This window comes from Protopterus annectens, chromosome 11.part0, assembly GCF_019279795.1.
Source record: "Protopterus annectens isolate FY-2018-M chromosome 11.part0, PAN1.0, whole genome shotgun sequence".
Lineage (NCBI taxonomy): Eukaryota > Metazoa > Chordata > Ceratodontiformes > Protopteridae > Protopterus > Protopterus annectens.
The window spans coordinates 1,116,869,676-1,116,888,446 of NC_056745.1; the positions used below are offsets into that span (position 1 = coordinate 1,116,869,676).

At 38.0% G+C, this 18,771-nt stretch overlaps 1 protein-coding gene across 1 annotated transcript in view; it reads right to left on the bottom strand.

The window, feature by feature from the left end:
* B4GALNT3 (beta-1,4-N-acetyl-galactosaminyltransferase 3) overlaps positions 1–18,145 on the bottom strand; it is a 539,452-nt gene extending 521,307 nt beyond the window's left edge. Inside the window, exons 1-2 of the mRNA XM_044087281.1 lie at positions 18,115–18,145; positions 17,381–17,529 (exon numbers count right to left, since the gene is read on the bottom strand). Of these exons, the coding sequence (XP_043943216.1) occupies positions 17,381–17,529; positions 18,115–18,145 (180 nt within the window). The remainder of the gene's footprint in view (positions 1–17,380; positions 17,530–18,114) is intronic.
* Positions 18,146–18,771: the final 626 nt, after the last annotated feature.

Genomic DNA, 18,771 nt, shown 5'->3' on the forward strand with positions numbered 1-18,771 from the left:
GCTTTGTATAATGCCTCTGTGTTGCCCTTCGGCATTTTCTCTAGTATCCTGGGGGTTTTCTGATGTACCGCACATGTACAAGACTTGCGTTCCCATGCTTATGCAGTACATCAGTGCTGTGCAAAGGAAGCAATGAAGAAAGAAAGAAAGATCTCAGTTTGTTTTTTTTTTTTTAATCAAGAAAAAAGAAACCAGGAGACTTTTAACATTTGGGAGCAATGGGGCAGGCAAAAATAAAAGGATAATCAGGTACGTTTCTTCAGTTTTGCAGAATGTATCGGATTATCCTCTTATTTTTCTCTGTGCCGTCTCCCTCATTCATTTAAGATCTTCGATTTTGTAAATTAATTAAAAAGAAAAAAAAAGAAAAGTAAGAATTTTATGAGATATGCTAATGGAAAAAGTCCGGGTGACCGGGACCTTCTTTCATTAGTATATTCTCGGATTTACAACAGACACGCTGGCTGGGCTGACCACTTAGTGTGACCCTTTTTGACTTTTTGAACATTACTGGCCAGTCACTGTATAATAAGACATGCCACAAACAAACAGGTAAGCTCCATGGCCAGACCCATCAACATTTTCCTTTTTGAGAGGAGGTAGCCTACTTTCATCAATCAGTCATATCTGCAAAGTCACTTTCTCTATGGACTTTAAATGTTCTTCCCATGTTTATGTGGATTTTCTCCAGGTACTCTGGTTTTATCCCACCTCCCAAAAATACACTGGTTAATTAGCTGTTAGTGCCCACATTTAGTAAGCTTACCCTTTTACTTTGTTACCTGAATCTGACTTTTTAACTCTTTACGGGTATATTCAAGTCAATAAAGACTTGAAAAGAAAAATTTAAAAAGTCAGGCATTCAGAAACCATGTAGGTGAAACACTATATGTCCTTATAGAATCATTTGTATATACCCCATGGGCCTTCACTACAGGAGGTTTACTGTGTTACACAGTGAAGAGACTAGCTTGACTGGTTATTTCTGGCAGTTTTTACTAATTTGTCTTTCTGTACTACATACAGACTGCTAGTTGCATTAAGCTGAGTTAAATACAGCAGTTGGCAGTTGGTGCAGAGGTTAAGGATGCAAGCTGAAGTTCCTATTTTACGTGATTTGATTATTTATTTTATTTAATTTATTTTCAGTTTGATTACCGGGGAAGTCCACTGGGCCGAACTGACCTATTTTCAGTGGAGGCCTGGGGAGAAAAGCTCCAAGATGCATTATGCAATTTAGATACAACTGATAGTTAATGTTAAAGATAATATTATGTAGAATAGTTACTCATAAATGCATTCAATATCATGCATAGTTAACAAATTCATTAAGCTTGAAGGTAGGGATCATACAGTTTCATTTGAGGAAAACAGATGTGTTAGGTGTGGAAACAGTTTACATACAAACCTTTTAAGAAACTGTAAATATGCTTTACATACACACATTAACAGTAGAATGCTAGTTACAATATTTACAAGGTTGGGCTATGTGAGGGTAGCTGTAGGAGTTGTTGAGAGCTTAGAGAGAAGCTATAGAAATTGTTGAGAGCTTAGAGAGGCTCACAGGAAGATAACTATGAGAGTTGTAGAGCTTGGGAACCAGAGAGAGAACCCCCTTTGATTAGGTTGGGTGAAGGCAGGTACATTTCCATTTAGTGGACAGGTGTTTGAATAGTTGATTACTTCAGCCCTTGTTTGCTACTGTGTGAACTTAATCAAGTCACTTAACCAAACATTGTTCTTGGGTCACCCCAGAAAAGGAACTGTGAGTCCAGTGGGCATACAAGTGGATAGCATTATTACTACAGAAATATGATGCCTTCCACGCTTTTAGTCTAGTTACTGTGTACACGAGGAAAAACAGACTAGAGCTAACTCGCTCTTCACCTACAATCTTTTACTGAATAACGTCCTTACCTGAGTAACATCCTCCAGCAGTACTCCTCTTCCAGGATGCCGCAATCTACTAGCAACCTATTTCTAACCATTACTAAAGCCAGTAATTCTGCTGGCAATTCCTTGGCTCAAATGTGGAATTTTATTTCTCTTTCTCTAAAGCAAATATCCACATCCAAATCCTTTAAGATACAACTCAAGCACCATCTGTTGAACTCTTGGATATGCTCACGTTCAGCACCCAGCCAGATCTCTTACATTATTTTTTCAATAACTGTGTCACTAACTTGCCTTTTGTTTTTTTTTCCTCTGAACACGGTTTTGCAATATTCTAATACAATTTTTATTGTAACTGATAGTTTCATCAGACTGAATTTGCTAATAATTTTAGTTTTTGTAATAAATACGTGATTATTTCTACAAACTGAGTGTACTTTTCATCTGTGGAGCTTTTCTTCCTGGGCCTCCACTAAAAAGGGCTCCCTACTGAAATGTTACACTTGAAACATAAGTGCAGATAAGCCAAAAAAAGGACAGAAAAAACAGGAAAAGAGGAAATTTTGAAGATTGCTCTTCTCCTTTAAACTACTTTTTGCAGGGGGGGGGGGGCGTCCCTGCACCCCCCATATGGAGGCAAGCGCCACCCCCTCCCACCAAACTTATATATACAAACTTTGACATTGTCAAACCTCAGAGAAAAAGGGAATATTCAGAGAAATGGCCATCTCAGACTTGGTATATTTATGTCCCTTTTTTTGGCCATTCAGTCTCTGTGTTTTAAGACTTGTTCTTGCAGGTTCCGACATTTCAAATGGTTACCACTGAAAAGTTGTCATGTAGACACAGTCAGACTTTCCTGCTAAACAAATGCAAGCAAAAATAAATAAATAAATAAATAAAATAAGGCTGGTAAAGAAGCATGATGCAGTAAAGGTTCTTCATGTCCAAATCACTACAAGAAAAGTAACTCACCACATATTAGCTAGCTATACAACTTACTCTATGACCCACAAAAGCCACAATGCCTACATACAAGAACTGGAGCCTCTCAGTATTAAACCCAATTGTAGATCAATATGTATGTATACTTTTAAGAAGCTTTCTAGGGACTTTCACAAGTGTATAAATACTAAGCACATGCCAGCCTGACTGCCATTATGTAGTTACCTGTTTGAGGTGTAAGAATGTATCTTCAATATTTTTTTTAGTTTTTCCTTTCTTGTCTTGTCTTTACTACATCTTAGATTATCTCAACTAAACATACTGCATGAACAACAATCATATGTTACTACCTGCTATACTTTTAATTGTATGTCTAAACCACTACGCTTATGTAAATATCATAAGCAATCATATGTTATTATCTGTTATATTTTATAACTGTATGTCTAAACCACATTGCACATGTAAATATCTTATGTATAGTATGTTAGCAATTGTTCTGGAGCTTTTCTCCCTGGGACTCCGCTGAAAACAGACAGCTCTGTCCAGTTGGACCTCACCTGTAAACAAATGTAAAATAAATACATAAATAAATAAAATGTATGTCTGTGTGGCCTGTCAGTTAAAATAAATACATAAATAAATAAAATGTATGTCTGTGTGGCCTGTCAGTTAATCAGTTTGTTTATATTTTGTACTGCTGCAATCCATCCTGATGTGTTTCTGTGTAATAAAGCAAATAAACAAACTACCCCACCTGTTTTGATGAGCGACATGGTGTCAGAATGGGATTCAGAAATCGAGATTCCGGACCAAGAAGGCATTCACTTAAAGGTGGCGGAATATAGAGGAATGGATCATCCTCACTGCCATGTTTAGTTTGCAAAAAAAGGTCAGAAACATATTTCAGGTAACAAAGCTTACTTAAATGATTTTTCATTCGCAAAATATAAAACAAAGTACTCAGAATGCTCTAAACAAATTTCTAAGTAAACAAAATGTCCGAAACTGCGACATACTGAAAAAAATATTTGCATAACTATGGAAAATGTTTGAAATAAAGTCGAAATTGCATAAAATTAATAAAACAAGGGAAACCACCACATTATCCCTATGAGCTACTTTTTTGTATTAATTAAAGCTATTCAAAATATCTGAAGTATACAAAGTGTTCACAGGTTTGAGAAGTATTACAGTACACGTCTTTCTCAAAATACAGCCATTTCAAAAAATATTTTGCAAAGTAAAGTATTTCAAAGAGTTTATTGTGCATTTGAATGTTATTACAAGTGCTGGCTGTGTGTGCATGTTCATATATAACTACAAGGGCCATATTTTCACTGTGTTTGGGCATACTTTATTGGAATGGCTGAAAGATTTCGAAAACCAGGCCCTCTTGTATTTGATAATAATATGGCGGTAGCGTTGTTACCTCACAGCAAGAGGTTCTACTGTTCGATTCTTGGCGTGGCTTGGGAGTGCCTTCTGTGTGGAGTCTGCATGTCCTTCCCACGATTGGGTTCGAAAGACATGCGTGCGTAAATGGGCGTGCCTTCACTTGAAGGTTGGGCGTCGAGCTGGCACCTTGGCTTTTCATAAAAATCTACTGCCAATTGCCAATCATTAGCGGACTGGAGTCCTGCTGTGGCGACCCCTTTCCGGGAAAAAGCTGAAAGACAAACAACTGCAGAGAACTGGAAAGTGTTTGAGCAAGAGTACATTTTCATACAGGCTGCATTTCCTAGGTGATTTTATTATCAATTTACAAACTGTGTAACCTACACCTCCATAAGTGCATACGCACAGAGGTCCCAGGACCTTGTTAGTACAAATGCCTTGCAACAATATGTCAGAATACCCACTAGGTCTAACAACATCTTAGACTTTATCCAAACTAATATGGGTGCATCTTACACCATCCCTAGTGTATCATCATCCCTTGTTTAGATGTGACCATAAAGTCATCTCCTTTGAGATAAACTGAAACAAGAAGCCCCTCTGCTCATAGCTCCTAAGACAAACTATATACTCCTAAGCGATTCATTGACCAGCTTCAAATCCTCACCAAATCCATACTCCACCAAACTGTACCAGCATGTAAACAGTTGCACTGATGCAGCTGTTTCTAGCAGAAACAAGAGCCAGTCAAACCTCAGAACCCCCCCGTGCCAACTATAATACTGGCAAGCTACATAAAAGTTTGAAAAGTTGTACCCAAAATGGCAGCTTTCTCATTAAACAAATGCCTCACATGCTTTATTAAATCCACAAAAGCCAAATTTCTGGCAAAAATAGCCACCCAAGATAAAGCAATCTCAGTAGCACAATGCAGCAAAACACTGATTTCGTTGACAATGATGTTACCTTCACTGAAACTGAAGACATGATGACTGCAACAGTGAAACATGAAGAACATCCTTCAAACACTAGACCCATCTCAGTTTTGACTAGTCAAAGGCAGGTCAAGTTTACTCTGTATGGCTGACTTTTCTGAAAAAGTCACCTAAGCAATGGATGAAGATAAAATAGTACACAACACCCACCTTGATCTGGACATGGCTTTTGACACTATCCTCCAATCAAGCATAGTAGAAAAGCATAACAAACTAGGAATAAATCCCTACATCATCCACTGGATTGCCAACTGGCTGACAGAGAGAATGCAGAAAATTAAAAACAGGGGATGTCATCTCCACTAAAAAAACACTGACCAGCAGAGTCCCCCAGGGCTCCTTGCTGGACCTCTCCTGTTTGACATCTACTTCCTGGAAGTTAAAGTCAATGCTAACTCTGGCTGACCAAGTTTGCAGAAAACTGCAAGCTAGGTACAGTTACTGAATTCCTAAATGACCTTGCCATCCTGCATGAAGGCTTGTCCCAAATAAATAACTGGTGTCACAACTGTGTTAAAGCTAAATGCTAAAAAATGCATTATCATATCTTTTGGGAAGTCATCTCTAGGGAACCACCACATTGATAAAATGCCTTTAAGAGTTGGCCCAGTTGTTCATGATTTGAGAACTTATGTGGACAATGACCAACTTTTTGACCAGCATGTGGCCACTGTGGTGAGGAATTCCTTCTATATTTCACGGCTCATTAACAAAGGATTGCTTTCTAGGTCCAAGGGTGCCATTGTACCCAGTTACTCAGCCCTAATAAGGCCAATCACTGAGTATATCCTCTCTTTTAACGTGCTTCTCTCCAGACAGATGCAACAGTTGGAACTCTCACAGAGATACCTTAAAAAGGGATAGTAGACTTAAAGAGTTTGTCCTACATGGGCTGCTTCAAGCATCCTCTGGCCCAGTACTGCTGGATCTACTACACATCAGCAAGTCAAATGTCATCAAAATACTTGTCCCAGGAATCTAAACCTTTTCTCCAACATCAACAGATGGTGGTTTGGAGGGACAGGTATATCTCACACAGGATATCATTGCTCTGGAACAGATTCCCTATTCACATAAAACAAAGCTCATCACTGTCCAAATTTAACCGCAAACTGGATCTATGGCTGGGAATGGGAAATTTATCCCAGGGCTCATCACATACTATTAATGGATAGAGGCAGCTGCTAAATATTTTTAACCTGCATTTTGGGCCTTTCAAAACACCTATGGTATGGCCCTCAGTTATTATCATTAGAGAGAATCCAAATAAGTAAACACTAAGTGAGAGGGGTAATTCCAACCACCAAAAAGGAAATTTGGCCAAGCTTAAATGGCCCACAAGGGCACTTAGCCTAGTACTAACCTATGAAACTAAGACATTTGTAAAAAGCTTTTCGAAAGATCCTGCAGTAAGCAAAAGTGAGCTGTATAAAAAATGCAGTTGCTTTCAGTGAAATTGTAACAGAGTTATTCAGTTATAAAAAGGTTTCTCAAATGTGCGTCTGCTTAAAACTTACTCCTCCATGAAATGCTTCTTTAGGTCCAAAGAATACATTCCTTTATTTGGACTCCCCCATGCCAGAAGTATGTGACTACAGAGACAGGAAACCTTATATTCATACGGAGGCAAAACAGACATTACTGAATGAAACCCTTTTATTCACAGAGGGATTATTAGGAAGGTTAATTCATAGCTCAATCTGAAGCATGCACAATTGGATTGCATTCAAATGCAGAGCTCATATTGGAAGATCCATTTCCTGTGAGACTGTGCAACAGTGTTTTGGCCTTTTAAGACATCAGTAGCTAGAAAATCAAGTACATTTTTATCTACTGGGAGTGAACGATTCAGATGAACTGTTAGCTGCAATTCTTCTTTATGCTGTCTGTTTAAACTCATGCATTTGGTATTTCTCTGTGCAAGTGTAAAGTCGATTGCATATTTAATTTTACAAGGTCATTGCTTAATTTTACTCATGTCCAGTAAATATTATTTAGTTTTAAATGTTCAAGTAAATATTATTATTCAGTTTAAATGCTTGTGGTTGGTGGTTTATTTATTAGTTTACATGCACGTGTACTAAACTAGTATAACATCAATTGTTGGCTCCTACCTTTCAAAGAATACTGCTTTAGAGTTATTTACCAAGCACTTTTATTTCATTTGACTTATTTGAAGGGAAAACAGCAACCGTGTTACTGGCATGCTACAGTGGTCAAAGTGATTGAAGCATTACTGTAAAGAGAGATAAGGGCTGCTGACACTAAGATATTAAACCATCATGGAAATTGTGTGCGTTTGTTCAAAATAATAAACAATCTTCAACAAACATTCGGGTATTGTTAGGAAGGGAGCACTAGATGTATGTCTTAAACTTACTCCTGAAGCTAAAGAGAAAAAAGTTGTTTAGAGTACACAGAAGAAATGTGGAGGACAGTGCTAGTGACTTCTATGAAAAAATAAACACTTATTTTAACAGGTGAGTGAATGTCAAGTTCATAGTTTTAAAATGCTCACAGACATTTTGGGAAGGGAGCAAGAACTCAGCATTTGAGTACATTATAATCTAGTCAACATACTGAGAGTGTAATGGCATTAAGAAAATGGACACAACGGTGACCTATCTGTAATTTGCAAGACTCAACTGCACAAGAAGGGGTATCAGCACTATACATGTGTAAAAGAAAACCCAAGGGACAGTCTAAACCTTCACAGCATGTACTACCAAAAGACATGGAAACACTGATGTCAGTACATGCCAAGGTCTTGGGTTTAACTGTTTTTAGTGTAACCAAGAAGGGCATGAATGGCTTAAATGACAACATTGGCAGGCCAAGTGAGAATACTGTAGTACTGGTGGGTTACATAGAACTCTCAACTGTCCAGACTTTTGCCTCATATTTTTGGTCTGTTCCTCATAAAATTTTTGGTTTTCTGGCAAGTCACTAAGGATTGAAGTCACTAAATAATGACATACATTTCAGACTTCATAGCCTTCAGAAAATGCATGTTACCGCAAATCCTATTACTCTAGTAACTTTCTAAGAATATAAGAGCGATATTTAAAAGGTGTCCCTATTTTGGGGCCTCTGTCCCCCCAATATTTTAGGCTTTGTCTAGTTTTCTGGTGCTAAGAGGTTGAGAGGTATGGTGGGTTACTTTAAAACTGCAGCTGCTCCAGATTATCACAGAGGCTTGTAGCCAAGCAGAGAATAATGAAAACAATGCTAAGAGAAATACTGCATCATCCATAACTGTTGCCAATCTTACAATTAATGTAGGCAAGCATTACTTGCCTGGGTAGCCCACTGCAGCTACGAACAAGAAAGGAGGACCTTTTCATGTACCATTGGCCAGGGTTCATTTGGAAAAGGACAGTGTGCAGGGAGACGATCAGAATATATTTTTGATGATATGCCAACTGATGTTTTAAGAGGGATTTTAAGAAGAATTTCTTTGTGAATTGTTTTTTGTGTGAATTTTTCAAATTATGTTGAAATGTGATGTTATATACTATGCATTTTGCGATGTTTGTGGAGCTTTTCTCCCTGGGCCTCATGAATTTGATGACACAGTACTTTGTGTACATGCAGTTACATGTAGGTAAGCTTGAAGAAAACAGTGTGTGGAAGAGAATAAGGAGGAAACCCAGCCAAAGGCCATGTCTTCAACATAGACTGGTGATATGGCTACTTCAGGAAAAGCACTAGGTAGCATGTGGAAACCTAAATCTTTGCCACAGTTGTAAAAAGACGTAGGCCTCCTCAGAAATGGGCTACTTCAGGGGAACAGATGATTAGTTACTCTGGTGACAATATAAACTGTCCATGAATGCAGTAGTGTGTGATACACAGTCACTGATGGGAGGAGAGATGCTTTAGTTTCACCAGGTTGTCAACTAAATGCTGTAGTTTAATCATTAATATCTAAAGACATTGAGAAATTCAGATACAAAGTCAAGTACCTACTATTCTGGACCCAAAAGATCACACCTTTCCTCTCACAACCTGCTTGGCCAGCTGTAGGCAAATGTGCCCTGCATGCACAGCTGGAATAGGGTCTACCCCTAGTTGTATTACCTCACTGAAAAAACTACCACCTTACAAACACATTCCAAAAAAAATCTGCTGTTTCTTCACTATCTCCCAAAGGCATGATCGTCACTGCACCCTGGAAAACGCCAACTGGGTTCCTATATGAGGTACAGCCAATATTCTTCTCAACTCCCTTCTATCAAAACTCCTATGCCAATACTTACCATCTGTCCTCTCAGTGAGACTAAATGCATCCACCACTATTCTACAGTCTCAGAAGGCAGACCACTGATGGCCCTACTCCAGCCACTAAACTACATTACAGTGACCATAACTTCTCTCTTCTTGCCCCTTATCTGTGACAGTCACCACCACACTATCTTATTTGACTACAAAAAGCTCAGACCTCAGTTCAAACAATACCTAATTGAACAGTTCAAGTGCAAATGTCAAAACACAGGCCATATCATTTAACTTTGTCTGCTCAATCCAAATGTATCTCTTACAATGCCCCTTTTTGCTACCTGCGCACCAAAGTCCTCTGTCATGTAGCGTCTGCTCACTTCTCCCCTAGCTGCTCTTTTCCCCTCTTCTTTTAACAATGACACATTCTCCTGTAATTAAGCAGTACATTTATCTCTACTACTGTTAACTTCTTTCCATTCCACACATCATGTTCCAACCACACTTACCAAATCAATGTACTGTATGCTGATTTTCTTGTACTACAAGTACTTCACCTGTGACATCACAACTGTTAACACTTGGATCTAGATATACCTATTACTCACTATATACTGATCTTCCCACATCGTTTTAAACTGACTTAAGCGGCTCTTATGTTTGCTACATATGGGTTGCTGTATGTGCTATGTTTTCGGTACAAACAGTGAATTATTAATTTATTTACTTGACATTAAACCATGTTTTGGCAATGATGCAGACATTTATATTTTTGAGAGTGAGGAAGGATTATAATGAGTGCATCTTCTAATTTAGGATTCTAGCATTGAACAGTGCCACTTTTTTATAGTCTTAATATTGTTTGACTCTGCTGATAGTCTGAGGAGACTGACCTTGCCCATTTTTAGTAAAGCAGGTAGGGCTATCAGTCATCTTCCCCGGGCTGAAATATATTCAACCTCCTTGGAATGACACCATAACTAAGTCAATAGCTAAAAGAAATTATATTTTGCTCGTATTGTAGTATAATTCTTGGTGATGGTACGCTGCTTCTCCAGCCACGTTAATTCCTACCTCAGACACAAATTCTGAGAAGTCTGTCATGTCTTTCTTCCTGTGATCAAAGGAGGTGTATCTCAAGGTATCCACTCTCACATGCACAATGACAATGTCATATGCGTACCAAGTGTGAAAGGACTTGAGAGCTCTAGTGACATGGCAGATACTGGAAGCCGAGAGAAAGCTTACCCTCACCTTCTCCTTGTTCAGCCTGGAGAGTGGTGCCAGGCCTTTGTTTGGGGTTTTCTTTTGTAGTCCAAGAGGAATTGACAGTCCCCTCCCCCCACACTACTGCAGAGGTGTTAAAACTGTCACTGTACTAACAGACCCTTGCAGAATCAGTTCCTCTTGGACTACAAAAGAAAACCCTGAACAGAGGCCTGCAATTTAGCTACTTTGCTGGCTATAGCTGGATAACTTCCAAGTATAGTGCAAAACAAGCTCTGAGCCAAAGATAAATAAGGGTGATCATAGACAAAAAGAGAAGCAGTCCTTTTACATAAGGTATAGAAAATGACAGTGACTCATACAAATCCCATTATATGTCAATAGCATGGGAATTCACAGTTACTTAATTATGTCTGATATGAGTCATACAAAGCAATATGGGAAAGAGAAAGGGTTGAGGAAGAACAAGATCACATTGATACATCAAGCCTCATTGGTAGCCATGTTGTGGAAAACAGGCTAAAATTACAAATAAAGCACTTAAGAGTGATTTTTAGTGTTAAAATAGGTCAGGAAGCAAAGATAGAGTGAAAAAAAGAGATTTTTTTTAGTTCTAGGGTGGAGTTTTCCTTTAACAAAGGGTGTCCAATTTTACTGTGTAATATTAACACTAATACAAAGGGTAGTAGTTGACCAAGACAGCTAGGCCTTCAGGAGTGGCTCACACAGTGTCACCAAATAAATATAAGCATTCTCGAAGGTTAAATGTTTTCTAAAAGGTCCAGCTGTAATTAAACTTTTAAATATATTTAATAATAAATAATAAAAAATGAAAATACTGAATGTAATTTATAGTAAACCACAGAGTTCAAATCACAAGAAATATTGAAAATAATATTGATGGACAGACTCAGACAAAGAAAAACAATATCTAAACTAAGCTTCGCTATATCTTCCTTATTGAATCTAGAAGAATTACTAATTCCTAATAATTTACTTGACAGAGCAAGGCACAATGAAATATGTGAGCAGTCTTTCTAGTCAGGTTCCCCAAAACAGAATACTCAATACCAATTTCCAAGAAGGCTGACAGAACAACCTCATCTGGTCACGTGACTCTAGGTTCTCACACTATTCCCCTTTGAAGCTTGAGACAGGATGTTAGAAGATAATATGCAGATCTAAAGTTTTGCTAATGTTTATGGCAGTGCCTGGGGCTTCCCCTCTTTTTACCGAGCTAATGAACAAAGGCTTCTTCCAGACCTACCATCTCCGGTTCTATTCAGAGCTGTGAGATAAGTACATCCACGGCCCACAAGGTGGTGCAATTACCACTATTTTTTTAAAGTAAGAAGTAAGCTAGCTGTTTAACCCCTTCTCTTCCGGTGTTCTTTGCTAACATATATACGTACAGTCTCACATGTATATTCTCTCTCTGTCCGGCAAGACACACTGTTGATACAGTTTTTAACATTAGCAACTCTACAAACACATTTTGATTTTCAAATTCCATACAGTTCTAATACATTTGTAACATAAGCATCTGTACACATCAGTTTGAAATTCAATTGCCATACAGTTCTAATACATAACATTTTACAATTATAATTACAGTGAATCGGTAGTGCAGGATGGCAAGTACAAACACAGTGAAAGAAGCACAATAGCAAAATGCAATGCAGTGAAGGCAGAAGCAAAAAATGTGTAATAAGACCAGAGTTTGCATACATGATAATGATAGTAACTGACATCCATGGGGAGGCAAGAGCCCAATAGGCCTTACTGCATTAATAAAAAGGGCATCTCTATAATTTACAGTTTTATATTTAGTAGTTTATGCATGATAATTATACATTTTGTAGGGTATATTAATATAAATCAATTCTACTTAATTTTAACTAAACAGTAGCTGTACATGGTTCTAACATTTTACTGTGTGCAATTTTGGTTCATATATTCATAGGTAGGTATTAGGCTATCAGCCCAAGAGCCTAAGTAAGCCTAGCCAACAAGGTTCCCTGGCTTATGCCACCCAAGAAAGTTAATTTCCTGTGTCCCTGATGAGCAGAGCCACAGAAGTGATCCCCTGGTCGTATTTCCTATTTCCCATCCACTCATCAAAATTTTTCTTGAAGAGTGCTAATGAGGAACTTTCCTTGACATAGATGGGTAGCTTGTTCCAGAGTATAGGAGGTCTCTGGGACAGGAATCTATCCCTCCAGGATGTCCTGTTTATTGTGGTGACATAGAAGTGATCCCCGGGTTGTATTTCCTATTTCCCATCCACTCATCAAGATTTTTATTGAAGAGTACTAATGAGGAACTTTTCTTGACACAGATGGGTAGCTTGTTCCAGAGTATAGGAAGTCTCTGGGACAGTAATCTATCCCTCCAGCATGTCTTGTTTATTGTGGTGACAAGGTTTAGGTCCCTAGAGCATGTATCTCAGAGGGATTGGGATTTCTTTAGGTGCAGCATGTCCAACAGCTCTGGGTTTAACATAGCTTTATATGTTAGGCAGAGATCTCCTCAGAGTAGGCAATATGCTACAGAGTTAAGCTGAAGGTTTTTGAGACGGTCAGTCTAGGGCATCTGTTTGAGGCCAGTAATCCTCTTTGTGAGGTAATTCTGTGGCCTTTCCAGCTGCTGCAGATGTCTTGTCAAGAAAGGCGTTGTACTCTACAATGGGTGTAATGAGTGCTGAGTAGAGGGGATCAATTACCTCTTTTTTCCTAGATGAGAACCCTTTTGTGATGAGGTGTGCCACATAGAAGGATTTCCTGACTACTGTGGCGATGTGATTACCAAAGAAGAGACTACTGTTCACCTGGGTCCCAAGGTCTCTTATCACACATTTGGCATTAAGTAGACTGTCATTTATGTGGTAGCTCATGGGTACAGAGTTTTTACCAAAGGGGATGAAAATGCACTTTTTGGCATTGAGCTTGAGGTCATGCCTTTGACACCAGGCATTTGTCTTAGTGAGACCCTTCTGTAGGATGTCCACATCATTTGGGGACTCAACTATGGCTCCTAGTTTGCAGTCATCTGCGAACTTCATTAGCCAGAGGCCTTCTGTGTTAGCCTGTACTTCAGAGACATAGATACCAAACAGGAGAGGTTCCAGGACTGAACCCTGTGGTACTCCATGTGTCACTGGTTTGAAGTCAAATTTGGAGTCTGCAACCTTTACAGTGTGAGGTCTGTCAGTGAGCCAATTGGCAACCCATCTTGTGACGTAGGGATTTATACCTAGTTTAGTGAGTTTAACTATAATTCCAGAATGGGGGATGGTGTCAAAAGCCTTGGCGAGGTCAAGCTTGGCTGTGTGAACCACCTTACCCTCATCTACGGCTTTGGTGACTGCCTCAAAGAAGTCGATCACGTTCAGAAGGCATGATCTGCCTTTCACAAACCCGAACTGGGTAGGGTCCACAGTTTGGAGGTTACTAATGTCTTTGTTTATGAGTTCCACGATGATACGTTCCATGGCCTTTCTGACCAGGCTCGTCAGGCTAATAAGGCAATAGTTCCAAGGATCAGTGGTGGCTCCCCCTTTGTGGAGTGGGATAACTATTGCTGTGCACCATTCAGTTGGTACAAAGACTGACATGAAAAGCCTGGTCTGAAATTTTCAAAGAAATCATTTAAGGAACTCTGTCAAACTGGCATTTGCCAGTGTGCTATCGCACATTCCAGTTTATAATCAACTGCTAATACTATACAATACTTTAACAGAGTTCTGGCAGATGAATGAGTCCAGATGAAGAGACTTGCATATCAGTAGCACAGTGCTTTACAAACATGTATACTAGTTTCCAGGTAACAATTATTCAATAAGTTAAAACATTTTGGAGGCAACTGCAAAAACTGAAAGACATATACACAAGCAGTAATGTTTCCTATCCTCATTTTTTAAACTAAATTAGGTGATGATGTACTTATTCCATCCTAAATATGTTCACACGGGTAATAGTTTTGGTTACAACAACCAAGTACTGAAAAAAATTATGTAACCAGTAATGCGCCCCACCCCTCCAATTTCTGAATTAAATTAACTGATAACATCCTTGTTGCATTTATTTGTGTTAATTTGGCAATTTTATGTATTTTACTGCTACTGTAATATACTTTTGTATTCATGCAGTTTTACTTTTGTGTACATTTTTCCCCAAATTTATGTCTTATGTCTAAGAATGCATGGTAGAGTCTTTCTACTGCAGTTGTGTATGTAATGTGATTCCTGTGTTAGACTGGCTGATGTTTTACATTCATGTTATTCAGTTCCCGTCTCTTGTACACTGTTTGATTTCCTCTTCATGGAGTTTATCTTTTCACTTTCCCCATGACATTATTTTCTACCGTTTGTATATCTTGTACTGTTCCTGATCAGATAATGTACTTAATTTGAGTTTTTGGTAGTACTTAATGTGTGCCACAATCTTGATTTCTGCTCTATTTATTTTATTACTTTTATGCAGACTTATTACAGACCTCTGAACTGTCCTTATTTTGGATGAATGTTCCTATTTTCAGGCCTTATTAAGGATGACCCTATTTTTGGAGGTATGTCCCCATCTTCAGGCTTGATTTATCATTTTACATAATTTTCTGAATCCCCTACATTACATGTGATTTTTGAACCAGTCTAGTACACAGAAAACTACACTACATGACCAACATAATAGTAACAAGAATAATTTAATAAAAGAGGACACACATCTTACAACTCGTTTTTTTCTGAGCAAAAATAAATGACCTTTAAATGACCTTCTGTGGTAGAATTTTGTGATATAGTTCATTAAATCCTTCAGATTATACACTATTTCTTTGATAATGTGCTTATATTTTTCCATCATTTTCGCCACTCTATTTTTTAAACATGTCTTTCTGAGTAGTATCCCACAATCCTATTAGAAGGAGGAAATTATGTGCTATTTGGTATTTTTAAGCTAATTTTACAGATGTCCACATTTTAGCTGGATATAACTACTTTTCACGAGTGTTTGTTCTTATTTTCAATGCCTGCAGGATGTCACATATATTGTACGAAGGAATGAGGGCAAAACAGATCAGTGAGATACTGGATATAAGACAGGTTAATAATCCTATGGTACAAATAGAAATCATTGCATTAATTGCTTATATCAAAATTATGAGACAAACTTCCAGCAAGGGAAAGCAGAGCATGTCTGGCTGTAGATAAATATAATGTCCTGCAATGAAAGTGAACTGGAACAAAAAAAAAAAAGCAGGAAAAAAACTTCAGGCATGGTGGGCAGGGGATGGTGGAATGAACTGTGGGGTCCAAAAGACATACCTTCCCTGGTCCTAAAAGTGCTTGTATTAGTGCTTGGTGAACCACCAGCTAACTTGTACAGGCTCTCCTTAGAAGCTAAACTGGCACCTCAGGACTTAAGGAAAGAAAAAACAGTGAATGTCTAAATACAGACTTAATGCTGTGTAATGGGTAATACACACAAAACCACCATATAACCAACTATAGCTTGTCCACAAGGCAAAAATCTGACACTGGAATATATTCCAAATTCTTTATTAAACCAAGCAGTTAAGAGCTTTCATCCTGATCTTATCCAAAATGTCATCATAACTAAAAATGAACCACTTCCCTCCAGTACACGTACATACATTGTCTCAATTAATAATACATTAACCTCTTTACATTTCATAAAGATACATATATATATATATATATATATATATATATATATATATATATATATATATATATATATAAAACACTGGTATTACATAACTGACACAATAAATAATATTAATATATGTAATAATAAAAAATGCACATAGTTACAGCCTAGCTCTCTTCAGTTTTAAACTGGAAATAATAAACATACTGTCATTTAATCCTGGTTCCTTGTTAAAGATTACCTGCCACATTAATTCCCTGTATATTATATCTTCCCACTGGCCTCCTCTAGGGTCTTTTTTATCTGTTCCAATATAGAAAATTTAAAAGTCCCCTTTTGATACAGTTGTAAATATTTTGCTAAAGCATTTTTATCATTTTTAAATCATATATCATATATGTTCGTAAATCTGCTTCCTCAGGTTTTCTTGTCTTGCCCATATAGAAGAAATTACAAACATTGCAAATAGCAATATATATCACCCCACTACTGTTCCAATTAAAATACTTATCCATGGTAATCGTCCTCTTCCTAAATATTAATACTATCTCACTTTGATTACTTATATAGGGGCACTGTTTACATGTCCCACATTTATATGTACCCACTTTTCCTTGGGGAAAATTATTCTCAATCTCTTTCTTCCTTTCGTAAAACCTTTTTAAACTTCGACCTTTTAATATACCACTTTAGGGCAGCCACTGAACACCTTGGGAATGTCTAGCAGTTGTTGGAACATATTCCAATATTTGTGAACACTACTCTTAATAACCATATGTTCTTGATTAAATTCTAAACATAATTAATTGACTTCCTTTTTTATACCGTCTGCTAATTGGTCTGGGTATCCCCTTTCAGAAATAATACAATTTGATATTCTTAATTATTTTTTTCATTAATTAAAGCAACAATTTGATATCCTTAAATTTTTCCCATTAATTAAAGCAAAAACTAAAAGTCAGAAGTTATATGTATGTTTTTACATGACAATACAGGATCAAAATATACAACAATGACCTGTCTAGAAGGTGAACTTACATGAGGAAATAGTGGAAAATGCAAGTTTTTCCTGAGTTGGTCAACAGTACTTCCACACCAGTCTTCAAACACATGTAGATTAACATGTCCTTTCTTCTGAAAAATAAACAAGAGGAGGTTATACAAAACTATATCAAGAGGCACCTTCTCTTTTCAAATGCAAAATGCACCTAAATGCATCTTCTACCACATTTTAAATCAACTACAGTGAGCATTCTTTTCCCTATTCACGTTTTATTCCCCGCAGCTTCACCCCACCAAAACAAGGAGGTTCTGACTGTGAAAGTTATGTGTATCACAACCCTTACCCAAAAAATGACAGATAAGACTTTTGTCCTATTTGGATCCCTGTATGACCGCAGACTCATACCTGCTGACAGTTGTCCACACCCACAGAATGACATATATGTTGACTTGTTCCTAAGTAATGCTTACTGTTGCCTGGTGGTGAACACAGTATGGACTAAACTGCTTGCTCTCTGTAAGACGGAGGACAATGAGAAGTGACTATTTCTACTAAATCACCTCTGAGAGGTAAAACACTCCACAGGCAGATCTAATCCTCTATGCCACCCTAAGGTTTGTGAAGAAAAAGAAATGAACCATGTATCTCATCTGACTGGTGGATTGCTGGCAGACACAAAGCAAAGAACCTGAAGCAAGGTCCTTCCTTACTGGTTATTCACAGATTTGTACTCCGCAGCACGGTGCATAGAGTGAAGAGAAAAAATTACCTCCACAGTCACCTCCTAGATCTAAATGCATCCTTTCCACGAAAGGTGAATGTCGGAGGAGATGCAGGCCTACAGTGTGCAACACTGAAGTGTGCATAAGACAGTTATGCTTCAAACATGCACGCACACACAATACGTGAGACACAAACACTAAGGATCATCGACAGGATGCTGCAAAAGTGGCAAAGCAGAGAAACAGGTTTACAACAAACATCCCACACACACAACGGAAGCACTGCCATAATACAGCAATACCACTAACACTGATACAGTGGCAGGAGTACTGCTATTGACATGAGAACAGCACTGTCACTGGTATGACAGAATAACTACTGCAATAACGCAGAAATAACACCAGTGTCATGGATGCGGGAGTAGCAGCTGTGCAATAACATGGAAGTAATACCACTGTAACTGATACTGAAGCATCAGAACTGCAGTAATTTGTGAGCAGCAGCACTGCCTTCAGCATGGGAAGAGCAGCAATGCCATAATGCAGTATTAACATGAATGATACAATATGAAAGCAGCAGCACTCTAACAACATGGGAGAAATACTACTTTTGCTGATACAGGAACAGCAACACTTCAACAGCATCAGAGTAGCAGAAATGCCATCAACATAGCGGCATTAAAGGAACGGCATTACAGCCACAA